The sequence below is a fragment of the Vigna unguiculata genome, chromosome 7 (assembly GCF_004118075.2).
Source record: "Vigna unguiculata cultivar IT97K-499-35 chromosome 7, ASM411807v1, whole genome shotgun sequence".
NCBI classification, from domain to species: domain Eukaryota; kingdom Viridiplantae; phylum Streptophyta; class Magnoliopsida; order Fabales; family Fabaceae; genus Vigna; species Vigna unguiculata.
The window spans coordinates 24661309-24682042 of record NC_040285.1 but is presented as its reverse complement, the minus strand read 5'-3'; the positions used below and the strand labels follow the sequence as shown (position 1 = coordinate 24682042).

The 20734-nt window shown below is 30.9% G+C and overlaps 1 protein-coding gene, 2 non-coding genes and 1 pseudogene across 3 annotated transcripts; 3 read left to right on the top strand and 1 right to left on the bottom strand.

Annotated features, from left to right (window-relative positions):
• The first annotated feature begins 858 nt into the window (after positions 1 to 858).
• Positions 859 to 932, top strand: TRNAI-UAU. The gene has a single exon. It is a non-coding gene; the product is annotated as a tRNA-Ile (tRNA).
• Positions 933 to 994: 62 nt separating this feature from the next.
• On the top strand, positions 995 to 1068 carry TRNAI-UAU. Its single transcript has one exon. It is a non-coding gene; the product is annotated as a tRNA-Ile (tRNA).
• Positions 1069 to 1700: 632 nt separating this feature from the next.
• LOC114191329 lies at positions 1701 to 2995 on the top strand (annotated as a pseudogene).
• A 163-nt stretch (positions 2996 to 3158) lies between these two features.
• LOC114191962 (probable receptor-like protein kinase At5g18500) lies at positions 3159 to 8081 on the bottom strand. The gene is made up of 8 exons (XM_028081439.1): positions 7550 to 8081; positions 6580 to 7266; positions 6369 to 6473; positions 6062 to 6184; positions 5792 to 5962; positions 5548 to 5677; positions 3800 to 4012; positions 3159 to 3540 (listed from the first exon to the last, which is right to left on the bottom strand). Exons 2-8 carry the CDS (start codon positions 7245 to 7247, stop codon positions 3427 to 3429), a joined length of 1524 nt encoding a protein of 507 aa, XP_027937240.1. The 5' UTR covers positions 7248 to 7266; positions 7550 to 8081; the 3' UTR covers positions 3159 to 3426.
• Positions 8082 to 20734: the final 12653 nt, after the last annotated feature.

The window sequence follows — 20734 nt, the reverse complement described above, 5'->3', positions numbered from 1 at the left end:
TTCTATAAATATCTTTTTCGTCATCATTTTTGTAGTGTTTGTTGCGGATGATCTTCGTTTCTACCAAATGTTTAGAATGATTTTCATTTTCGCAATTCATGTTTAATTTAGTCTTTTCTTCGTTTAAATTAGTAACGGAACACTATACATATTACATTGAATTGTGGGTATATTACGTGTACTGTAAAGATGTAGTAATTAGATATTTGGGGATAAATAGGTGAGCTAGGGTTTATCGTTGAACTACTAACATTGCACAAATTGCTACAACACTGTTGCCTCCAAAGATTACAACCAGAGGTAAAGGAAGAAGATTGGACCGTGACATGGGATTGCAGGAAGAAGAAGATTACAACAACACAAATTGGGAATGGAGGAAGAAGATTGCACCAACTGACCAACTGTCCAACAATTTATTTTCAAAATCCTAGCTCACCTATTTATTCTCAAATATCTAATTACTACCCATGTACAATACACATAATACACTCCAATACAATGTAATACAAACAGTATTCCGTTACTGATTTTAACGCCATCACAGAAAAAGAACTAAATTAAATACGAATTGCGAGAATGAGAACCATTTTAAACATTTAGTAAAAATGAAGACCATTCGCAACAAACACTACAAAAATGAGAACGAAAAAAATATTTAAGTGATGTTTTTTTTTATGGAACATAGACACGTCCATTACTCATAATCTTTGTTGGTTATGGAATATATTTGCAAATGCTTCACGAAGTTTCAAGGAGTTCATACTGGTTGGAGTTCAATTCTTCCATAAGCGGAACTTAGACAACTTAGTAATAATATTGTAATACTGTTCAAACATTATTTAGAAACCGTTAACGTATGGTCCCGTAGCTCAGTTGGTTAGAGCGTTGGTCTTATGAGCCGAAGGTCGCGGGTTCGAGCCCCGCCGGGACCAATTTTTGACTTTTTTGTTTAATAGTAGATGTTTTCAGAGAAGGATAATGTACTTTAACGTGTGGTCCCGTAGCTTAGTTGGTTAGAGCGTGGCTCTTATGAGCCGAAGGTCGCGGGTTCGAGTCCCGCCGGGACCATTGGCACTATTTAGACTTATAATATTTTTTGACTCGACTTGAATTGTATACATGTCGAAGCTGGAAAGATTCCGTACAATAACTTGCAAATGTATTTAACTCCTCTGTCAATGTCCAGAGATTTTTAAGGGTCCCTGCACCTTGTTTCAACCTCAACTTTTGTTAGTTGGGAAAGTTCATTATTTCCCAACTATAGTAATAAATGATCTTAAAATTCTATCTTCTGCTTCACCAGCCACATGATTTTTACAACTAAAGAGTGTAATAGTTAGCATGGCCTAGTGCACCTTAGAATATGTTCCAACAGCTAATAAAAAGTTGAAAATGTTGGGTGGAAAATTTTTTGTTGCCCCATAAATTCAACTACGCTTAACAGAACTATTTAATATTAGGTAAAAACATTAACACGTCTTAAAAAATTTCGATGGTAAAATTTTAAACATTGGTTGTAGAGAAATACTTTTGTCTGAAAACTATGAGTTTAGTATTTTTCTTTTCAAGTTGAAAGATAACAATGTTTAATAGTGGGAGGGTGCATTAAAAGCAAAGGCCAGAAGTATTGGCACTATAAAAGGGGAGAGAAATGTGAGCATTTTCACCATGCAAAGAAGGGAGTTAGGATATAAAAGAAAATGGAGAAAGTGACTGAGGTGTTGGTGATGTTGGCCGTGGTGGTGTTGGTGAGTGCTTCCAATGTGGAAGGAGGAAGATTACTTAAGGAAGAGGAGAATGTGGAACAGCCCCAGAACTTCCCTGGATCCGGAGCCCTTGGAGGGATATTTCCAAGCCCAAGCCCAGGTTTCAGCTTCACCGGCGTGGGCTTTGGCCCAAACGGGTTTTGCACTTTCCCTGGTGGCTGTACCCCGACTCTGCCCACTTTTCCCGGAGGTGGTGGAGGGTTAGTACCTGTGCCACCACATGCATAGGAAAACGTGAGATGAGAGTTTTGTTGGCTACGGTAGAAGAAGACCATAATGCTGTTGTTGCTAAGTAAAAGAAGTTTAAGCTTTAGTTTACCTTTCTATGTATGAGTCTCTTAGGTATTGTTATGTATGAGTTTCTATTCGGGTGGTCTTACTACTATGGTAGAGTGTATGTGTGTATGTAGCTTCTTGCATGCTACAGTTTATTTATATAAACTTTATGAATTTTTTGTTTGCTCTTGACTCAACATTAACTTTAGAAGGTGGCACAGATGAGAGAGGTCACCCACAAAAACTCTAAAGAATAAGAACATATATATACAAGTTTTGTATCTACTCAACATGATGAAACTGTTACCAAATGATGAGATTGTTGCAGACCTGTAAGAGCATGTTATTAAGCCTGCTATCGCTGAGAAGTACATGGATGAGGAGACAAATTTGCGTCTGAAATCGATGTAGTCGTTTTGTGATTGGTGGTCCACGTGGCGATGCAGGTGTCACAGGGCGCAAAATCATTGTTGACACATATGGTGGTTGGAAGCTCGTAGTGGTGGGGCTTTCCATGGGAAGAACCCTACCAAGTGGGATAGTAGCAGAGTCTATATTGCTAGACAGGCTGCCAAGAGAAATGTGGCCAATGGACTTGCCAGAAGGTGCATTGTGCAGATATAATACGCAATTGCTGTTGCTCAGACATTATTTGTCTGTTGACACTTTTGGCACATGAAAGATTCATGACAAGGACATTTTGAAGCTTGTGAAATGAAAACTTTGACTTCAGGCCTCGAATGATTACCATTAGTTTGGAGCTTAACAGTGCAAATGCCAGGTTCTTGAAAACTGCTGCTTTTGGCCGTTTTGGAAGAGATGACCCGTATTTCACATGGGAAGTGATGAAGACTCTTAAGTGGGAATAGCGACATGAATAAAGCTGATTGCCAAGAAAATATGCTACATCTCTATCTGTTTTCATACCTATCCATGGTGATTTTGCCTTTACTTTTGTATCATTGTAAGTAACTATTGTAGTGTGAAATGCAATGGTCTAAGCGATAAAAATCACGACAAGGTACAGCCATGAACTGGTTTATTTTACTTTTCCCCAGTGACAAGGCCAACGAATTTATCAAATAAATCTAGTAAAAAGCTATCAGATTCTGTACATACCCCAAATAATTTGGGTTCTTATAAATAACACCCACCTTCATACACAAATAATATATCCTTCTACAACAAATACCTATTCTTCTACAACAAAATAAAGGAAAAGAAAACACAAAAATTAACATTATCCCCTGCTCAGCCTCTGCCATACCCATCTCGGGTAGGCAAATCCAAGAATCTAACCAGACAAAAATAAAATAAATCACTCACTTTATACACACCACTTATCCTAAAAAAGAATCTCATTCTCCTTAGCTCATGCCAGCAGTTACCTTCCACTTTCTGATCTAGAACCTTGAATGTCACTCCCATCCGTGTCAGAACTATCCTTATGGGATTCAATTTCTGAGTTAACCCCATTATTTCTTCGATGCCTACGGTCCTGAGCATCCAGCAATTGAAACAAATCAAATGTCAGTCTAAAATATTTTAGTAAAACTAATTGTCCCTTAAGTATGGGAACATATGAATCCACTTATGATCTATGAAAACTGAAAGGTTGATGCCAAGTGATCCACATCCTGAAGTAGGTCCAACCAGCTTGACCCAAGATTAGTCAGAGGCCAAAAAGGCTTTTGAATATCAGGGTAAAATCAACAATTAGAAAAAAAGATCATGTTAATGGTGACAGCATAACAAACCTCTCTAGCTAAAGGGTACTCCTCTGACTCAAGCATGCGCACAACTTGGCCCATCTTAGGTCTTTTTTCTGAATCTGGATCTACACATCTCAAAGCAGTTAAGAGCGCCCGTTTCAAAGCCCTGGTAGATGGCTTCACCTCAATGTTTGGGTCCACCACTTCTTCTGATCGTCTGTTTCCAACCATCATCTTCAGCCAATCAACCATGTTAACCTGACGGTATTGTAGTTCATTGTACATGTTAGTCAAAATTCCTACATCAGAATTTGTCATAACAAACTAATGTAGAAAATAAGCAACTGAGAAGAACACAAAGAACATCTGAATTTTGTTGTTGTAAAAATCGAGCACAAGATCCTCAACAGGTATATTTCCTGCCTTCTGCATAAACTAATCACTGAGAATAAGGTAATAACTAACAAAAAATAAACTGGGAAGGTAAATCCCTAGCTGATAATGTTGATTAATTAAATCCCTAACTAACTTCAAATCCTTATTTCCCGTATGGAAGACCTAAATAAACAAGCCATCTAAATTCGGCATCATAGTCATAAACGAGACCACAACAGCAGCAGTCATTGCATTCACGTTATAAATGTGAACAGGAAGAAGAATGAATGAGAAATATAGAACTGATTCATCAATACTGCAACAGCCAGTCCAAGGCAAGTTCTAGTGATAAGAAAGGAATGAAGTCATTGTTTTAAAAACTTTTTCCATTGGATCTATATATAGTATAGTGATCTAACAATGAACCAGATTTAGGGACTGTATTGAAAAGGTTTTTGAGTTTACCGGCTCTAGAATTTTGAAATTCTGGGGACCTGCTTAAATCCCCAAAAATTATGATGTTAATCAATAGCATCTACAAATAATTATTACATGCACCCAGCTGGAGTTCATATGTAGCACGGATAAAATGGAGGTGATCAGGCACTCCACCTTTATATCCTAAAATTTAGCCAATGGTGTATGACATTTAGAGCATTTTAAGGCCAGGGATATGACTTATAAAAGGAAGGGAAATAAGTTTGGTAGAGAGGACCCAAGGACCCATAGTTGCAATAGATAACATTGCTCGCATTCTAGAAAATGTTTAAATTTTTTACTGATTATAGCTTACGAAGTCAATATTAACTCCTCTAGGTGTTTTCAGTTGGAAACTGAATTTTTCACCATAATGACCCATGATTTCATTTTCTAATAGTATTGGGTACAAGAATTATAAATATATTTCATAAATTAGCTATGCATCATAGCATCATAACAGAAAAAGTACAAGCTATTCAGTAGAACTGAGTGCATAAAAATAGGTTCCGTTTTAAATGTGTCTAACTAGACCCATTTAGGAATCAGAATAATTTTATCCTGAAGTTGGCTACAATATGGTAGGAGAAATGCCTAGCAAAGCAACATACTGACGCTCTGTTATTGGTTGAGGTGCACATAAAAATTTGCTCAATAATAGAGCAAGAGTTAAAAAAACGAGTAAAGGAGTATGTTCCTAACATTTTTCAGTAAGATAAAGTAATGTTACATGTCTAAAAACAGATGTTCAGATAATAGGCCAGAAAATGTAGAAACATGAGCTGCAATTAACAACTAATGCCAATACAAAAACAGATTTTTTTTTTGGGATGAACAAGTCAAACTCAAAAGGTAATGCTTTACGATTATTTGGTGAATTGAATGAAGTTTTAACAAGAACAAATTCTTCAACATGGATTTTTTCATAAAAGATTACTCACTTCCTGTGCTGGGCGACCATAATCGACTGGATCTCTTCCAGTAATTGCTTCCAATAGCACAACACCAAAGCTATACACATCACTTTTTTCATTTAGAAGACCAGTATTTGCATATTCAGGGGCCACATATCTGTCAGTTGTACGGAGAAAAAAGAAAGAATAAATATAAGGATCCAACTCATCAAAGTTTGTCAACAATATTGTGTGGAAAAAGGAAATAGTGAAGAGCAAATAAGTAACAGACCCAAAGGTTCCCATAACTCGTGTTGCAACATGACTCTTCCCAGAACCCAGTAACTTGGCCAGGCCAAAATCAGAAACCTTGGCATTAAAGTCATCATCAATTAATATGTTGCTTGACTTGATATCTCGATGCACAACCTTTGGCTCAATCGCTTCATGCAAATATGCAAGCCTGAAACAAATATGTTGCTCTAAATTAGGACCAAATGATAACCTTAAGAACTTTATGAGGAATACAGAAGCCTGAAGAAGCATAGACACAGCAACTCACCCCTTAGCTGTGCCAAGGAGAATCTTGATACGTGCTTCCCAGGTAAGATATCCATGATGTCGCATAGCTCCGTGAAGCCATTGCTCTAAGTTTCCATTACTGACGTATTCATAGACTAACATCCTGAAATATAATTAAGAAAACATACTTAAATTGTTGTGTTGAACTTGAGACCGACCTGACGAATATGCAACTCATAAAGGTATTTTCATAATTTTATGATTCTGCCAGTTATAATTCCATTCCTCTAAGAAATTTGTTGAGACTATGCATGTTGAGACTGCAATGTAATTGACAAGTTGGGTACCTGTGAGTCCCCTCCATGCAGTACCCCAAAAGTCGAACCAAATTTTTATGCCGAACATGGCCAATAGCTTCAACTTCCACTCTAAATTCTTTCTCAGCTTGACCACTACAGAAAGGGGGAAGAGAAAGTAGTCAAAGTTTGGTAGAAGTATGAGGATTAAAAACAAAAGTTCGAATAAATTCAATGCCATAGACATTGTGCTGGAACTCACATGTTATTGAGTATCTTTTTAACTGCCACTGGAGTCCCATTGATCAACTGTCCCCGGTAAACAACTCCATACCCGCCCTCACCAATTACATTTTCTTTTGAAAAACGGTTTGTAGCAAGTTCGAGATCCCTCAGAGTAAACCAGTGACCCCAACCCAAGTGAGAAAATTCTGGAAGACCAGAGAGAGGTGAAGGAGCTGTTATAGGGTATGAAGAAGATGGCATGTACATTCCAACCGAGCCAGAGCTAATCTCCTCCCCTGATTGTGACCCTCCACCATCTTTCTCCAAGTAATGAAACGAATCCGAGTGACTACCACTATCTCCGTGCTTCTTCTTCCCAACACCTAAATGGAGCATAACTTTGTCTGATTCTTTGTCACTGGATTTATCATGAATTGTCAGAAGTATTCCTTCACGTGGAACAAATCCATTCGCCGGCACTTGCTCAACTCGCACTTCTGTGATTTCCTTTGAGACAGTAGGTATATGACTAACAGGAACCCTATCCCTGGCTTTTCTAGACTTCTTCCTTGAAGTAAGGCAGAATGAGAGCACACAGAGGATGACAATGATAAACAATCCAACCGCAATTCCAATTACTTCCCAAACCTTAAGATCAAAAACAGGAGTTTTCACGGACAATTCTTCTTTAAGATCAGCACCCATCTCTCAGAACCCCTGAACCCTGCAATATACATGTAATAAAAGAAGAGATAAGCTGCATTATAACCCAAAAGTGACATCAATATTCAAATTGTCGATGCATTATGCACGAGGAATATGAGCAGGTATCTGTTACCACTAGACTACGACACAAAAAGCAAACAGAATATTCACCGCACCATAAACCAGCCTTGATTGGTTCATAATAGAAAAGCACAAGCATTTCAGAACAACAAGCATTCATAGACAACAAGAAAAACAAGAAAGGAACCCTAAAAGCAAAGGCACGGACTTCAAAGCATTACCTATCAACGTGGATTGCCGAGCGAGATTCACAGAGACAAGCACCACATACCCCAGATCACCACATCTCAAAAAAGGAACACCAAACAGAAAAAGGCCAGATCTTTGACCAAATAGAAGCCCAAAAAGATGGAACCCTGACAACCCAGTAGTGAAAAAGTGATGAAAATTGAAAAGTCTTAGTGGGTTGGGGAAATGTGAGGGCAAATCTAAGCAGTGTTGAGAATGGGAGTGGTGGGTAGGGGTGATAAGAAGAAAGGGTGGAGTTATGAGTGAGAGGGAATAGATGCGTTAGAAGGGATACGCATACAGATACATCCAATTCAAAATTTCCAGTGCAGTAAAAGAAAGATTAGAGAAGAGAACAGAAGCATGCAATGCAATTGTGATTGTGATGTATCTCTGATGTGAGTCCTCTTGCGATGGATTAGATATTCTCATGCCATCGGTTACGAACATAAACATTACTGACTAATAGTATGAAAAATTGAATTCACCCTCATCCTTTACATTTTCCATTTTTATTCTGTTCTCGTTCTTCCATTTGACTCCATTGTTACCTCTTTATTTACTCTCTTTCACTTCCAACTATGCTGCGTAACAGATCGTCTTATATAAATTACCGTAAAGAATTATCCAGACATGTGTTGTTCTATTAAATCCAATAGTTTCACATTGTTTAAAATCGAGGTCAAATATAGTTTAATTACCACTTCCTTTTTTATTTTACAAAACATTTTATAAAGATATAATTATAATGGAACACGGTTTAAAGTAAACAATATATCGGGAATGCAGTAGTTGATTTTAAAAATACTGACAAACTTACGATCAAAACATTAGCACCATATGTGGGGATGGTCACTTCCCTTGGACTCAAGGATTTATTCTGGTATACTTAATAGTTTCACATCGTTCAGAGTTGAGTTCAAAAACAATTTAAATATTTATTCCTCTTTTTACCTTCTAAGAAGTCTTTTGAGTACAAAGTTATGACAAAGTTTCATGTTTCGAAGAGAACAATACCTCAGAAACATGGTGATTCATCCTAAAAGTATTGTCGGAGTTGCAGTTGTAACATATCTGTTAAATAAAAAAGGTTGGATGATGAAATAATTATAAAAGAAATTAACCATAGAGATAGTTTTTTTAATCGGTGAAATTGAAAAATATATTACTTCTGTAGGGTCATTTTTATTCTTCTAAAAATCTCCAGTCTTCATTCTGAAAATGAGTTTAACTTGCATAGATTGTGTGGTATACGTAGATATAATTTATTTTCTTACAGTGAAGGTTTTATTTTATTTAAAGTTTTTTTGAAGTGTGCTTATGCTTGTTAAGCGAACAACATAACTTTATTTATAATATAGTATATATAAAATGTTGGGATTTTTAACGCTTTTAGAAATACTAGAGATATGAGATATGTTATTTGGAGAAACATTTTGTTGTATTTTATTGATATACCCTATATATAAAGTAAAATATAAAATAATATCAAGTATACAATATTTAGAATATCTCACTCCTAAACTAAAATAATAACTAATTTCTAAAACTGAAATATGTCTCTGCAACTGAAATATTATCTAAAAATTATTTAAATAAAAAATATATTGAGTAATATTTTCACCCTTCCTCCCTGCTTAATATTTGTTTATTTAGATTTTATATTTTTATATTTGATTCTCCATCTTTTGATGTTTGATTTTCTCCTCTTATTTTTGGAGATATGAGATATGTTATTCGGAGAAACATTTTGTTGTAATTTTTGTTTTTCTTTTTCTTCTATGGCATCACATCTTTCTTCAATTTGATATTTTTCTTTGTATTTATCTTCTTCTAGTTTTGATCATTCCTTCATACTCACTTTATTTCTAGCACATTCCTCTTTCACTTTAGTATTTTTTATCACACAAACTTTATTTTCAAAGGAGACCTTATGACCTTTCTCTAATATTTGAGCAACACTTAACAAGTTTTGGGGTAATCTCAAGAACATATAAGACATCAAAAATTAATTTGATACCTAAATGAGTTTTAATTGAAATTGTTTTGGTACCTTTCACAACCAGTTGTTCTTCATTTCCAATTTTTATCTTGAAAATATTTGATTTATTGAGCTCCTTGAAAAGTTCTCTATCATGAGTCATGTGATTTGTGCAACCGCTATCTATAATCCAATCTTTTGTAGATTCGTTGGTTGTGACACATGATGTTGTAAGAAGTAGTTTCTCCTCTAATTTATCCTCCACAATCAGAACATCTTCTTGAGAATCTTGGGATTTGCATACCTTTTTCACATGTCCCAATTGACTGCAATTGTGACATTTGAAAGAATATATAACCAAAACCCATATATAACCATAACACATAACCATAACCCATAACTCATATATAACCAAAACATATGAAAGAATATAAAATCCAACTGTGGTATCAAAGCCTATGGTTCAGGATGATTGACCGCATAACCATAACCAAAAAGGAGTCTTGAGTCATCTAAGTGACTGATTGCATAACCATCACCAAAAGGGGTCACCATACACCTGAAGGGAAATATATACCATATGAAAAAAAAGGACTCGCCACTGAGGGAAGATTGTTGGGAATAGTCCAAGTGTGAGTCAAAGTCTCACATTGGATAGAATAGACAAAGTTAAACACTATATAAGAATAAAAACTCATACTATCATTGTCTTAAGGTTTTTGGGTAAAAGGTGATGTCAAATACCTTATATGTGTTAGAGCAATGTCAAATAATCGTATGGTACCACAAACATATAAAATATAAAAGAATACAAAACCCAACATAAAATACCATTAATAAATTTTTCAAACGTAATAATAACTTGATATAGATAATTATGAAGTTTTGAAACGTTCATTAATAAAACAATATTTGAAATCATAAAAAATTTAATTAGAAAATAATTTAAAAATGAAAACTTAAAAATATGACAAATTATCAAATTTTTAATTGAAATTTAAAAAATTTATAAAATAGAATAGATATTTAAATTTATTAAAAAGTTTTATTTAGAAACAAATATAAAAATAGAAGTCACAATTTTTTTATGATTATTTTAAGAAGTTTGAGTATTATAACATTTATTTTTTTTTTTCTAAATAATTTGAATAACAAAAATATATTTAAAATTCTAAGTCAAAATTTGGTTCAAATTTCGACCGGTTTTCAGTGTAAAGTGATCACATTAAAGGTAAGTAGGAATGACAAATAAACTCATCCATGTGGATATTGTTCGAACTCGTTTCCATTTTGACAGAAAATCTCCATATTGATTGTGTATGAAGAATACTCGTATTTTTCAATTCCGTATGTGATGAAATGGGATGTTCATATCTGCCTCGTTCGTGTCTCATGCTTGACATAATACTCATTGTTGCATATTGTCGTCCCCGCTTAAATATTTCAAATACTCTCAGTTTGTTAAGTAACTTATATATATATATATATATATATATATATATATATATATATATATATATATATATATATATATATATATATATATATATATATATAAACACTTTTTTTTGTTCTAATTGTTTGGTTTGTCTTGAGATTCATTCACATCTCTAAGATATTTCTCGTCTCTTATCACAACTTTTATGCAATTACGTATGTCTTTTAAATATTTTTCTATCTCACATTTGAGTATGTATACTCTTTTTTAATATTTTTATTTATTGTTTATTTTATTTTCACATGATAATTTTTTACATTCTTAATTTTAAGCAATTTAAGTGTCTAATAGCATAAATATTTTATTTAGCAAATAATATAAAAAATTATTTTTATTTTATTATTATTAATTTTTGCTTCATTTGAAAAACTATTTTGCTTTGCAAAATAATTTTCGTTATCTCTCAACCATCAATTAGGTTAATATTTGAAAAGTTTGCTTAGGTCCCAAAGGTATTTTTCATTTTATGTATTTTTTATTTTATCATATCATTAATTATACATTTATTTTGTTTTTGTGCTATTTCAGTCAATGGCATCTCAAATTGTTTCTAAGATACATGTTTGATAATTTTTTGTAATATTTTATTTGTTTTTTATTTTTATCATGTAGAATACTATTTTGATATTTTTTATTTAATTATTTTTGTTTTCCAACTAATTATCATACATGTAAGTTTATCGCTATAAATTGTATAAATACATTTTATTTACTATAAAATAATAATGTAATGTAATTGTCATAAATCTTTTTTATTACCATCCAACATATATTGAAGTTAATAAGATAAAAGATCTATGTTAAAATTATATTATTATTATTAGTTTAATCTCTTGTCTTTTTGTGATTTTGATGAAGGGATTATTATAACTTTTATTAGTGTATAAAAAAGATATTTCATTTGAATTGTAAAAATTGAAGTAAACAAACGTTTAAAATATTTTTTAATTTGAATATTCTTTTCCTTATATATATATATATATATATATATATATATATATATATATATTCAAATAATTTTAAATTTTATTAATTACTTTTGATTAACGTTTGCAAATTAAAAATTATTTTGTCTCTCAAAAAATTTTATTTGGTATTTTAATTTGAAATGTACACAATTGCAATTTCTTTCTACATAATTGATATTGAAGAAATAACTTTCGTTTTAATATTGAATATTTGATAATATTATATATGTTTTTTTTACTTTAGACTTTTTACTATTTTATAAAAATTAATTAGTTGATAATAAGTAAGCAAGTACAAGTATGGGTACAAATATATACGCATTATCCAGTGGAAATGAAAATGACATAAAAATTTGATATTCGTTAAGTATGACTATTGGAATGGAGATGAAGATGAACTTTTTTTGAGGTTCCGAGTTGAGTTTGAGTTTATTACTATTTTTATTTTGACAATTTTATAAATTTTAATTAAAGAAATTGATATTTTGTTATATTTTAACTTTATTTTTATATATTTTTAAAATGAATTTTTTTTCTAATAAAAATTCCTATAATTTTAAATATTGATTTAATATTTGTTCTAAATAGAAATTGATATTTTAAAAAAGTTGTATCTACAGTAAAAGAGTAAAATTAAAAATAAAAATCTAGTGATTATAATAAACATGTGAAAGAGTCACTGCAGAAGAAAAAAAAATCATAGATTTTAAATAAATTAGATTAAAATGTGTTAGACTCCATTTAAATATTATTAATCACACGTTAATACAATATCTAAAAAATACACGAAGATATAATTCCATTACAAAAAATTAGATCAATTTCGTTTTTTAAGCCAAAAAGGTTTTGTCACAATAAAATAATTTGTTCTAAAATACTTTATATATTTTTAAGTTAAAATCAACTTTTTAAATTAAAAAAGTCAAACTTAACTTTTAAAAGTGGGTCTAAGAAAAAAGATTAAAAAACCAGTGAGTTGTTATTTAAGGTTTTAAGAAAAAATTGTTAGACTAAATTAGGAAAAAAGACTTAAATTTAATTCGTTTTTGGCCCTGTCTATTTAAGAACTTAAAATGTATAATTAAAATAATTAGGTCAAACGGTTTTTATAGTTGCGTAATGAGAGTGAAAACCTTTTTTTCCTATACATAGTCATAAAAAAAAATTATTTAGTAATTTTCGCATAAACGTAATTTGTTGTAAAAAACATTAGGATATATATATATACATATATATATATATATATATATATATTTATATTTATATTTTGTCTGTATGTGTGTATATATATGTGTGTGTTTTTAGGTTTAGAGTTCATGTTCTTCGACTTCCAATAAAACATTGCAATTTATTACACTAATTCATATAGCGTATTTAATTATTTGTTGAATAAAAATTTATTATATTACATAATAAATTTGACTTAATATTTTTTCAAACAGAAGTAAGAGTCATTTAATTTGATAATATTATTAATATATTATAATAATATTATTAATATATAATTATTATTAATATTTTTATTGTTATTAAAATAATAATAATTATATTAGGAAAATTGTGGTGGATGTTAATTTATTCATTTTTCTACACCTTCATCTTTAAATGTTGAGTTTTATAAATTTTTTTATTTTTTCAATTAATTTTGAAAAATTGAAGTTACTCCGACATAAGTATTTTATTTTATAAAGAAATTAAATAACACGTAGTGTAGCACTCCATTTATAAAAAACGTAGGATAACTTTGACTATACACTATTTTTAATTTTACATAATACTTCATTATCATAAACTTATTTTTCATTTTTTTTTAATTAGTTCGCAAGCACCTTTTTAAAACAAACATTCTCTTAAAAGTAATTTTTATTATACAAAATTATTATTCTGTTTTAAAGCGCTGACTTAGAAACAAAAGAATCAGCAGCAAAAGCCTTTGTTGACTATGACCTCTTGATACGTGTTCATAAGTTTTTCTCTTTTTCCTTACGAAATAATAAAAGCAAGTACTTAATATTCGGTTTAATTGAAAGAGACAAAACAAATTTTCTTCACCTGAGTTTTAAAATTTGAGAGGTGTGAGGGCAAATAAAGAGAGAAAAGTTATTATCCTTCCATTTTTTTTTTTTCACTTTCTTTAATGTTGAGGAGTTAGAAGTACTAGATGGAAATTATTTAATTAAACAAAAATTAGATCTTCAGTGTTAACGTGTCTCGATTTTTAATGTCTATATTTTATTTGGGAATTATTAGGTAAAATTATAATTTTGAGAATAATGCAACAAAAACATTGTAACTGTATAAATTCAACTCCAAATATTCGTACATACACATAAAAAATTGAACTCCAAATATCCAATAAAAGTTTTATAATGTAACTTCTCATCTTAATAGTATAAAACTATTAAAATAATACATTTCACACACACATATAACACTCAAAAGAATACAATGTACCAATTACAAAAAGCTAAGCAATATCAACTGACCCATCACACAAGATGACACTCTATACTCAATTATCTGGATTTAGACATTGATGTATGATTCTTGGTGGTTTTTGCACTTGTGGTGGCCTCTACTACCTGCATAGTCATTGTCAATGGGTTTCACCCTACCACACAAGGTTAGTCCCTTTAACTGTCATAAGAACTTGGGATTGTTCTTAAAGATAGGACTTCCTGCCCCTCTCACTACATGACTCATTCCACTCTACATGAGTCAATGAACATTAGAGTATCAAGATAAACATCCAGTACTGACTCCTTACATCAATGAACACACTACTAATTAAATCAAATAGGATTTCCCCATCTCCTATATTCTCACACAAGCTTTTGAAAACACATATTAAAAACCATACAACATATGTCTCTCTTGGAAAATAACTAATTCTTATAATTTTTATCCAATCCAACTTAACAACATATTATGCAAACAATTTTAGATTTTAGAAATAAAAATGCAGCTTGTATAAAGCTCCAAAAATTTTGTATTTATATTCAAATTAAAGATGATTGAATCAAGAACCAAATGCAAAAAGAACCAACTTAATTGAATAACTATAGAGAAATTTATGCACCAAACAAGCAACAAAGGTCAATGTTGTCAACAACCAAAACTACAGGAACCTTGCGATAAAAACTGCTCTCACTACAAACCCCGGATTCAAGATCTGACTGGTCAAAGTCAAGAACTATGTGTTTAGGATCAGTTGTTAAAATTTCAGTTCGATCCAACGGTTAACGAAGTAGGAACCTTCATTTTACGAAAAGTATGCATTGTAGGAAAATGAGTAGCACCACACCATATGCTTCTTGGTTGTGAGATTTTGACTTGTTCCACTGCATAATTTGGTATCTTGCACTTTTATCTTCTCAAACTCATTTCAAAGTGGTTTATGGATGATACTAAACTGAACAATTGCAACAATCAATATCTCTCATTCCAATTACATTCTAAACCACCTAAAATTCTTTAACCCATAGATATCCAAACATGAAATTCATCTCAATTCAATGAAATCATCAATCAAATATACTCAGCACATTCCATAATGAAAATAAGTACAATCCATTTCAAAGAAAAGGAAAGAGTTCTAATTTTCCTTACCTTGAAAGATGCTAACCTCCAGAGTTGGAAAACAGAACCAAGGGAGGCAAAAGTAATACCAAGACAGAGACAACATGTGACCAAAGCTTTGGAACAAAAAAAAAGGGAAGTGGAACAGAGGTTAGGAATTGACTTATGTGGAAGAAGAGTGTTCAATAAACTCGGAGGAGGAAAAAGCTTATTCTGCTTCTATGAGGGAGGGAGGAGGGAAACTCTTTCTAGAAAGGAGACATAATAAGAGTGAATGACTCAGAGAAATTATGAGGTAACAAATGACTTGACCTTAGATCCTTTAATAAAACCAGCCCAAACCATTTTAAAACAAAAAAGGGATCTTACATATAAATTCAAAATATTTTAGAAAAATAAACTATACATAAAAATGTAACTATATATAATCACAGGTGACAAAAGTGCTTAAGTTTAACTATGACTATATGCATAACATGCAATGTTATCTACTAATACATTACATACAATTATAGCAAAAATCACGTAAGAAGGGTAAGTTATTAAAATTTCAAATAAATATAAATGTATAAGTAACTCAACTTTGGAGTTTGGTCCTTTCTAGCAATGTAGGTCTTAATGGAAAGAGTCTATAACTTAACCTACTCTCCTCATGCTTGATTCTCAAATCAAATTGTAAAACCACAAATTTAGCGGACAAAATATTCATTTATTCGACTTTAATTTTTTATGTAACAACACAATCTCCACGTGTAATCAAAGGAAATAAAGGAAATTTAAAATATAAATAAATAAATACTTACTTACTTTGATTAAAATGTTGACCAAAAAATAAATTACATCTTCTCACTGTTAATCAAGAAAAAAGATAATATTAAAACTTAAATATAAGTAGAAGAAAAATAAATTCAGAATAATAAAATTAAAGAACAAGACAGAGATAGCAATGGATAAAAAAGACAACGATAGTGTGATACATAATATCATAAAATGCTACATTTTTTAGACGTTACAAAATCGAAATTGTTGCGAAAGACAGAGAAATGTGGCGAAATCATTTTTGGTTGAGACGTTGTTTCAGTTCCATAAAACACGAAATTAATATTAATTAAGGGCAATTAATTAATATGAATATCCGTATTAGTTACGAAAAGGATAATTGAAGAGTTGGGTGTGTAAATTAGTTAGCCACTCACATAGAGGCCATAACTTATCCATATATTTATTCCCTAAAAACTCGTCTCTTTCACAAGTCATTCTCATCACTACCCATTCTTTTCAACTTCCAATAATTAGTTACATTTTCAGCGATAATTACGTGAAAAAGAGTATAAAATAATACTCTACGAAAACAACACTTCTCTAACAATGCAATACCTGACAAATCAACCTACAATCATTTTCAACAAAAGGAAAATAATACAAAATCAAGATGCTGTCTTCTACACACGAGAGAAGAAGAACAAAAAAAAAAAAAAAAAGTGGTTGCTGGCAATTTGGAATTATTGTTTCATCTCATCTCCTGCATTTCATGTATAATGTTCATTTGGACCCACATTTTTTGGATTCACTATCCATCCATTATTTTCGAATACATATCTTCTCACACCCAGATTCACCATTATTATACATAAACATTGTGTTTATTCAATCAACATATTAATTAGATTTATTTTAATTTATTTTAGGTTTAATTAGAATGAATTTAATAGTTTTTTATATTAGTATTATGGAGCTTGATTTTTTCTCACATGCAGTATTGTGAGATGTGATTTTCGATTTTGTTATATAAACAATCTATGTAAAGTTTGAGATACATCTCAAATAGTTGTAGATTTTTGGACATACACATCATATTAGAGGTATCAAAATGGTTAATCCGCTCCGATCTGTTTCGACTCACCACAGGTTAACCATTTAGTGAACCAATCCTACCCAACCCAGCTCACTTATTAGCAAACCAAAAAAATTCGATACAATTTTTTCTTTAGTCTAAACAAAACAAAATTATAATTATGATTAAAATCTAAAATAAACTTCAATAGAATCGAAATACAATCCAAAAAATGAAGTTAAACTCCAAATACAAACTAAAATCACAACAATACAAATTACAAATGTGTTGGCTATAAAAACAAGGTATAAATACACATTTGGTACCCAAACTTTTTCGGAAAGTTCAATGTGCTACCCGAACTTTAGGAATGTTCAATTTGGTACCCAAATTTTCTAAACAGATTCAATTTGGTCCTCTCCGTTAAGTTGGAGTTAACACCGTGTCCGTACAGGACACGTGTCAAGCCATGAAATTTTTATTTTTATTTTTAATTTTTTTTTCAAAAAAATTAAAAATTGCCACGTGTCAGTTTATCATCGTGCCACGTGGCAGCTTACAAGCATGACATGTGGCAATGTAATAGTTGTTTTCAATTTAGTACCCCAATTTTTTAAAATCATCCAATTTCGTCATCTTCCATTTGAGACCAAATTAGTAAATAAGCTTAATTACAACCTATATATACATGTTACAATAACTTTTTCTAGTATATACATCAAATCATTTCACCTAAATACTTAAATTATTTTATTTTTTACATTTTAACCTTTGTAATTTTTTATACATGAAATTTTTTACACTTGTAACAAATAAAATAATTTGAATATTTAGGTGTAGTGATTTGATGTATAAATTCAAAACAATTATTTTAACATGTTTATATAAGTTATAATTAAGCTTATTTACCAATTTGGTCTCAAATAGGAAAGGACGAAATTGGATCATTTTAAAAAATTTGGGTACTAAATTGAACCAAAAATTTCAATTAGGGTACTAAATTGAAAACAACTATTACACTGCCACGTGTCATGATTGTAAGCTGCCACGTGGCACGATGATAAACTGACACGTGGCAGTTTTACATTTTTTGAAAAAAAAATAATTTTTTTGAAAAAAAATATAAAATAAAAAATAAAAAATTCATGGCTTGACATGTATCCTGTACGTACACGGTGTTAACTCCAACTTAACGGAGAGGACCAAATTGAATATTTTTAGAAAATTTAGGTACCAAATTGAACATTTCTAAAGTTCGGGTACCACATTGAACTTTCCAAAAAAGTTTGGATACCAAATGTGTATTTATACCTAAAAATAACCTTACCCGACCCAAATGCAAAACCTAATATAATAAAAAATATTTGTGTCACCTTTTATTTACAGGTTGATGAGTCAACCCAGTTCATCACAAGTTCAAATCGGATGAGTTAGGTTTTAGGTGGATCAGGTCAAAAATTAATCTATATTAAAATTTGTAAAAAAAATTCAACCTAACTCAACTCAAATTCGTGGTAGATCGGCTGGACTCATGAATTCCGGCTCATCTTTAATAGCTTTTTTATATGATATCCCTAGACTACATTAAATTCTTTTTTTTTTGTTGCTTACAGTTTCACATGTAAAATATTAATTTCACACTTTATCTTGTGAATAACTGAATCTCGTTAGTCAAAACGATGCGACTTGTATGGTCTGAATATTTCCACTTAGAAAGCTACATTAATGAATTAGATTGATATGATATCAATCTCTTTTGCATTGTGTTGGCAAATTTAGACCAAACTAAGCTCAATCATTCCAAAATCATAAAGCGAAAAAATGTAAATCATTCCACAAAAAACCAAAACAATTATTTTTAAAACAAAATTTATTTGCTTTTGCTAAATCAAATGCTGTTTGGGAGTTAAAGGAACATTATAGAAATTACCTAAATGTGGTAAGGGCTCATAATTATTACAATAAATAATTAATGATGTATCTTGATCTACAGTGATTAGTCACGAGCTTCAATAAAAGCTGCATTCCCATTTTCATAACAGAAACTGCAATCATTAGGCGCAAGCCACAACACTTGTTTCTCTTAACTCTCTCACTTTTAATATGCACCATTTTTTTTATTTAAAATATTTTTCAAGTTAATTAATTGCTTATATAAGAGATTTTTATTGTAATAATGAAATTCAGAATTAAGTTTAATGTTTTAATTATCTAACAACAATTGAGGTTGAGTGTAGTTGAATGAATTTCTTCTCCGTAGTGCAGTAAATAAAGGTTCAAATTTTCGTTCAAAAACAACATACTTAGAAAAAATAATCACATGTGAAACAGGTGTTATTGTATCAACAGGTGAAAATAGAAAAAAATAATCACATTGGTGTTATTTTAGCAACATGTAGTTTATGAGTTATGTTGAAATTTGTGATGTAAGATTTTTCTTACACGTAAATATTTCTGATCATTATCACATGCATTTAAGTCATTTGAAAGAAAATATTTAATTTAAAATATATAACTCTTTCCCAATAAAATATCCACACACGGCTCAAATACGGGTTAGTTTATTGAAAAATAGTTTAATTATTTCAATATCCAAGTTTATGCAGGAGAAATGAGGACAATTCAATTTTAACATGTTTTTTTAATGTATTTTTCATTATCAATCGAAATTTATTCAAAATAATAGTGTAATTTGGCGAGTTCTACTTCAAACTTTTGTACAAATTATTCAACAGGGCTGATCCATTAATCTTTTTATGGGTTAACAGTTTGCGGCCCAATATATTACAGACTTAGAGCGGCTTTCACTTCCTGCATCAGTTTTTTTGCATTAATTCAAATTTTCAAAAATGATTATTTTATCATCTGAAAAAAAAAAATCAAGATCATATGTTTTGAAACTTTCGGAACAATGTTTTTAGAAATTTCAGAACAAATTTTCTGAAATGCTTGAAGTATATTTCGAAACGAGTTTTCTAAAATAGAATTTCCCGAATAAACTTTCTAAAATATATATAATAATCTTTTAAAATGAGTTCTCCAAAACACTCTAATAAGATATTTGTTTCTGAGAGAGCCTTTCGGAGAATGTTATATGCATTCTGAGAAAAGCTTTTCGAAATGAATTTTTTTTCTAACTTTTCTCTCTACTTTCTTTAGAATGTGCTTCCACTCTTTTTCTTCTGCGTAGCAGCGGTAACGATTATGGTGGTAGTGGCAACAATGGTGGTGTGATACGGTAATAAAAGGATTTGAATATTCTTTTCTCTTATTTTGGGTTACAATTAATAATTGTGGGTGTAGAAAGCAATATTCCTT